Source organism: Vitis riparia, chromosome 2 (assembly GCF_004353265.1).
Source record: "Vitis riparia cultivar Riparia Gloire de Montpellier isolate 1030 chromosome 2, EGFV_Vit.rip_1.0, whole genome shotgun sequence".
Classification (NCBI taxonomy): Eukaryota; Viridiplantae; Streptophyta; class Magnoliopsida; order Vitales; family Vitaceae; genus Vitis; species Vitis riparia.
The window spans coordinates 11,092,719-11,098,223 of record NC_048432.1 but is presented as its reverse complement, the minus strand read 5'-3'; the positions used below and the strand labels follow the sequence as shown (position 1 = coordinate 11,098,223).

Sequence of the window (5,505 nt, the reverse complement as noted above, 5' to 3'; positions counted from 1 at the left end):
TAATAATAATACTGTTGCAACCAGGTAATTATCCATTCTCAAGAATAGTAGAATTAATTATAATAATGTTAGAACAGGTCTAATTTCTATTTTCTCTCTCTCTTTACTTAAGATGAAGAGGAAATTATCAAATTCAGCCTGTCCTTATTCTTAATACATGATAAGACTGATGAAATAGATTCTTAATACATAAAGACTGATGAAATAGTTCAAGAAATAGACACCAATTCTTGGATGATACGCAGCTGCATGCTCTTAAGGAATGTAGCCACCATGGACTCCACCTCCGTATCCGCCACCATAACCACCACCTCCACCGCCACCGGAACCTGCACCGGCTCCACCTCCCGAACCTCCACCTCTTCCATATCCTCCTCCATGCTCGCCTCCTGCACCGTAGCCAACACCCCCACCCCCACCCCCACCATTACCACCTCCGTAGCCACCTCCATGCTCTCCACCTGCGCCATATCCAATGCCACCTCCAGATCCTCCGCCACTGCCGTATCCTGCACCGTGGTCTCCCCCAGCACCGTACCCAGTACCACCACCACTGCCGCCACCACCGCCATATCCGCCACCATGTTCTCCACCAGCACCATATCCGGTGCCACCTCCTGAACCACCCCCACTTCCATATCCACCACCATGTTCTCCGCCAGCACCGTACCCCGTGCCACCTCCTGAACCACCCCCACCTCCATATCCTCCACCATGCTCTATTCCAGGGCCATAGCCAGCACTGCCGCCACCACCGCCAGCTCCTTCCCCAGTGCCATATCCACCACCATGCTCTCCACCAGCACCATACCCGACACCACCACCGCCACCGCTGCCTCCACCATAACCGCCACCATGTTCTCCTCCACCACCGTATCCAGCTCCCCCTCCTTGACCACCCCCACTGCCAGACCCACCACCGTGCTCAGGTCCAGCGGGATAACCACCTCCAGAACCACCACTGCCATATCCCACCCCACCACCAGCTCCTCCTCCACTACCGCCACCACCACCGTGTTCTCCACCAGCACCATACCCAACACCACCACCGCCACCGCTGCCTCCACCATAACCGCCACCATGTTCTCCTCCACCACCGTATCCAGCTCCCCCTCCTTGACCACCCCCACTTCCATACCCACCACCATGCTCAGGTCCAGCGGGATAACCACCTCCAGCACCACCACTGCCTCCGCCACCACTGCCATATCCCACCCCACCACCAGCTCCTCCTCCACTACCGCCACCACCACCGTGTTCTCCACCAGCACCATATCCAATGCCACCTCCTGAACCACCTCCACTTCCATATCCTCCACCATGTATTCCACCAGCTCCATAGCCACCACCACTACCACCACCACTACCACCACCACCACCACCTCCACCACCACTTCCATATCCCCCTACTGCTCCATAGCCACCACCACCGCCAGAACCTCCCCCACCGCCATAACCTCCTGGAAAACCACCACCACCACCAGACCCAGAACCACCCCCACCCCCACCACCAATGCCATGGCCAGTGCCATAGCCAGCTTCTCCTTCAAAAGTGAGGAGTGCCCTAGTGGCTGAACATATGCCTATGCTTAATAACACAAAGAAAACAGCACTAACAGCTCTGTGGGTGGCCATAGGATCAAATATCTTCAAAATCCCACAACCATGGTTTAGGAATGTAGCAAGGGGTGGGTATTTATAGGAATAGTATGGGGTCCAAAACCGCGTTATTTGCACAAGGGGTGGCTGAAGCACATGGTTTGAGAAGTTGAATGTCCCCATCGTGTGGCCCAATATACAAGCATGCACACAACTATACACTCGCACCAGCAGTCTCATACTCTCACTAGTGTGCTTTGGCTGTCCACCATATCTCATCCCCAAATGCATATCCATATTTTAGATCCAAAGCTTGAACAAACCCGACTTTAATTTCCCTTTTCTCAAACTTGAATGGATAATCGCGACTTTGTATGTATCCAAGTGATCTTCCCTTATCTACTACCCACGCCATATTAAAATATGATTGAAGCAAATAGGCAACTTTCACCATTTTAAAATAATATTTTAGTCACGGCACATTTCAACACATTGGACAAGGTTTAAGAGGAAAAGGTTGAGCATGAATTTTTATTTATTTATTTATTTTTTGTCATTAGTTGCTGCATTAATGATCTCCTTTAAAATGAAGATCACTGATTACAGTAACTATGCTTTGTGTCTCTGTTGCTCATGCATATGGGATAATTAGGAAAAGCTACTTCCCATTTTCTCAACTAACAATTAGACTAAAACAGAGGATGGATCTAGAGTTCTGCTATGGTTATTTTCCTACATCACCAACATATTGGAATTCTAAAAGAATTCAACCATGCCTCTAATCTAAGAAGAACCATAGTACAAACTCCAAAACCAAGGTTATAAATTAACCTCTTAACTCCCCAACTTAATTTGTAATCTTCAATTGGTCTTTGAACCACTCAAATTCCTCCATAGTCACAAATTTCTCCTTTGCTTACTAAATCTCGAACAAACCTTGCATGAAAAAGTGAATTCTTTGTTAATGAAATTGCACACATGTTGCCACAATAGATCTTTGTAGGTTCCTCTTGCTTCAACTGAAAATCATTTAAGATTCTTCTTAGCCATATAGTTTCACATGCACAATCTGTTATAGTAATGAACCGAACTTTTGCTGAAGATAAAGCCAGACCTTTTCCTTTTGGAGCTCCATTGATATCACATTTGATCCCAAGCAGAAAACATAGCCTGATGTCCTCTTACGGTCATCAACTAGCTATTAGTGCCCTGATTTTGCTTCTTTTTTTTTTTTTTAATTTAATTTCTTTTCCTGCAAATTTACATGTGCTTTCTCATCTATGCGAAATACAATAGCTTGTTGATGTAGCATCCACAGAAAATCATCTAACAAACTTGGTATTAGAACTCGGTTCAAAAAATAAGAAGGAAGATTTGATGTAATGATTCACCAAATTATTATAATGTATAGACTCTCAACCTTAAGAGGATATTGAGCATGTGTTAATCAACACAAGACTTTGGAAGTTGCACGAAATATTCAAGTCATGAGTTCTTATAAAAAAATGACGTACTCATAGTCAGTTCATGAGCCTAGACAACCATTAGAGGTTTTAGTGTACCACTTCCTAATTAAAGGATGATTATACTTGGCCATTGGAGATAGGTTTCTCATGGTGAGTGCATTAGTATGTATGATTATACATTGAACATGACCTACAATGAGTTATGACGTAAGACTATTGAGTAGTCACGACTTTACCAAACTGCTTCATTGTGTTGTCTCTCAACCTTGAAAGAATATTAAGTTTGTACTAAAATTAGCAGTAGTTTTAACTTTTAATGGAAGTAACTATTAATGGAAGTCGGTAATAATGAGTATTTTCAATAAGTCGTTAACAGTAGTTTTGACTTATGGGTGAAATCTTAAAGTGATCATATATTCATGATGGATTGAGTCACTATTAATGGAAGTTGTTAGCAATAACTATTCTCAATATAGATATCATGATATATCATGGAATTGAGACATAGTGTTCTCTTGGGTAATTTTAAGGAAATGTGTTCATGTAAACTATGGTCATAGTAGTTCCTTAAGTAGAACTTGAAATAAGCTCTTGGAAAGTGCCAATTGATGACATAATAGGATGATATATAACTTAAGGACAGTAGAGGTAGTCTTGAAATACTAATAGCTTTCACCTTGTTATTACAAATATCAGTTCATAGGGAGACTATACACATTGGATAGTAGGTCATAGACTTGAGCACTTATTGCCTCGTTATTTACATAGGGTACTAAAATGCAATTGATTTTCTATAGTGGGATGTTGAATCAATTTTAGAATTAGATTTAAAGGAAGCCATTACTTTTTTATGTGTCCTAGTAGTCCCCACTTAAGCTCATATACTTTGTTAGCACGATTTATAAGGATTGGATTAGCTTTTGGTTCACTTATGTGCACAAGGGTATTTTGGTAATTACATAAAGTTACATAAGGGTTAGTGAACGACATCTCTAGATTGAGCGAATTAATTAATTAGATGATCATGTGAGGTTAATTAATAAATTATGACTCATTTTAGGTTTGATTAAGTGACCCAAACCCATGTAGACTTAAGTTAAGTCCAATTATGGAGCCCCATTAATACCCCTTAGGGGTTAGGGTTTCAAGTTAGTCATCTTCCACCATCCAAAGGGAAGAAATAACCCTAACCTTTATCTTCTTAAACCTCCTCATCGTTTGAGTACTAAGGACTAAGAGAAAGTCATCGAGCAAAATATTTTAGGTGTTTAAGACCTCTGAAGACTTTAGGCTTCATCTTCACCAAAAGAAATTGATTTGGGTATGTCCAAATCAAAGGTAATGTTTTTTAGACCATAAAATTTAGATTGTTTTTATTAAAAAGTATGATTTTTGCTTCTATTGCTAGAATATGGAGGCTTAGGAAGAAAATCATGCACCTAACCTGGTCTTGGGATAAGGAACATAGTGATCTAGGATTCCCTACAATTGTGTATGGAGGTTGGTTACAACAAGTATGCTTGATAGAGGAACCATGATATCTCATTGGATGATTTAAAGAACATGTGACCATGAAATTTGTGGCCCTAGTAATTTCTTAAGTGAAATTTGACATATAATTTTTATGAGTTAGAGAATGTCAATTGATCACATAATTAGAGGATCTATAACTCAAGGATTGGAAATGTAATCTTAATGGGTTGATACCACTACCTTGTTAGATTACAGACACCAGTTCATAAGTAGTCTATATGAAATGAATAGTAGGTCACAAACCCAAACTCTAACTCATTGTAATTTCGTAGGATACTAGAATGTAGTTAACTTGTCTTTAGTGAAGTGCTGAGTCAACTTCATAATTGGATTTTGAGGGAGTCATTATTTTCTTATGAGTCTTATTAGTCCTTGCTTCAGTTCCTAATTCATGAAGACATATTTATTTGAGAGATTTGGGTTTTTAGTTCATAAGTGTGCATAAAGGTGTTTGGTAAAAACATAATGTTGGACTACATCTTATGAATTGACTTTCTAGATTGGACTAATTAATTAATTAGGGCCTAGGTGGGTTAGATTAAGTGACCTAAGCTTAATTTGTGTTCAAGTTACTTTAACCAACAAGAAGCCTTATATAAACCCTTTTAAGGGTTTATGGTTTAGACTTTAGCCATTTTTTTGTCTTCCAAAGAGCCACCAGAGAGAAATCCTAGCCACCCTTAAGGAAGAAAAAAAAAAACCCACACTTTTTTCATGCTTAGACCCATGTGAGAAGAGATTAGGTGGAAGAACATCAGGTAGACAAGTTTTATAATGTTTTTGACATCTTTATTGACTTGTAAACGGTCTGGAAATATCCAAATCACATGTATGTGTTCTAGCCTCTAGATTTAATATCTATTTTGGTTTTTATACTCATAGTTAATTTTTTGCTATGTTAAATTTA

The 5,505-nt window shown here is 40.5% G+C and overlaps 1 protein-coding gene across 2 annotated transcripts; it reads right to left on the bottom strand.

Annotated features, from left to right (window-relative positions):
- On the bottom strand, positions 1–1,684 carry LOC117928599 (glycine-rich cell wall structural protein 1.8-like). Of its 2 annotated transcripts, XM_034848530.1 has the most exons (2): positions 1,185–1,684; positions 1–959 (listed from the first exon to the last, which is right to left on the bottom strand). In XM_034848530.1, the coding sequence occupies exons 1-2, from the start codon at positions 1,633–1,635 to the stop codon at positions 256–258; spliced, it is 1,155 nt and encodes a 384-aa protein (XP_034704421.1). In that variant the 5' UTR covers positions 1,636–1,684; the 3' UTR covers positions 1–255. The 2 variants fall into 2 exon arrangements, with proteins under 2 accessions (XP_034704421.1, XP_034704413.1); XM_034848522.1 differs by having other exon boundaries at positions 1–1,684.
- Positions 1,685–5,505: the final 3,821 nt, after the last annotated feature.

What these genes read in the sequence shown, in the direction of transcription:
- LOC117928599 (XM_034848522.1), bottom strand. Translation starts at nt 1,635, where the DNA reads ATGGCCACCCACAGAGCTGTTAGTGCTGTTTTCTTTGTGTTATTAAGC.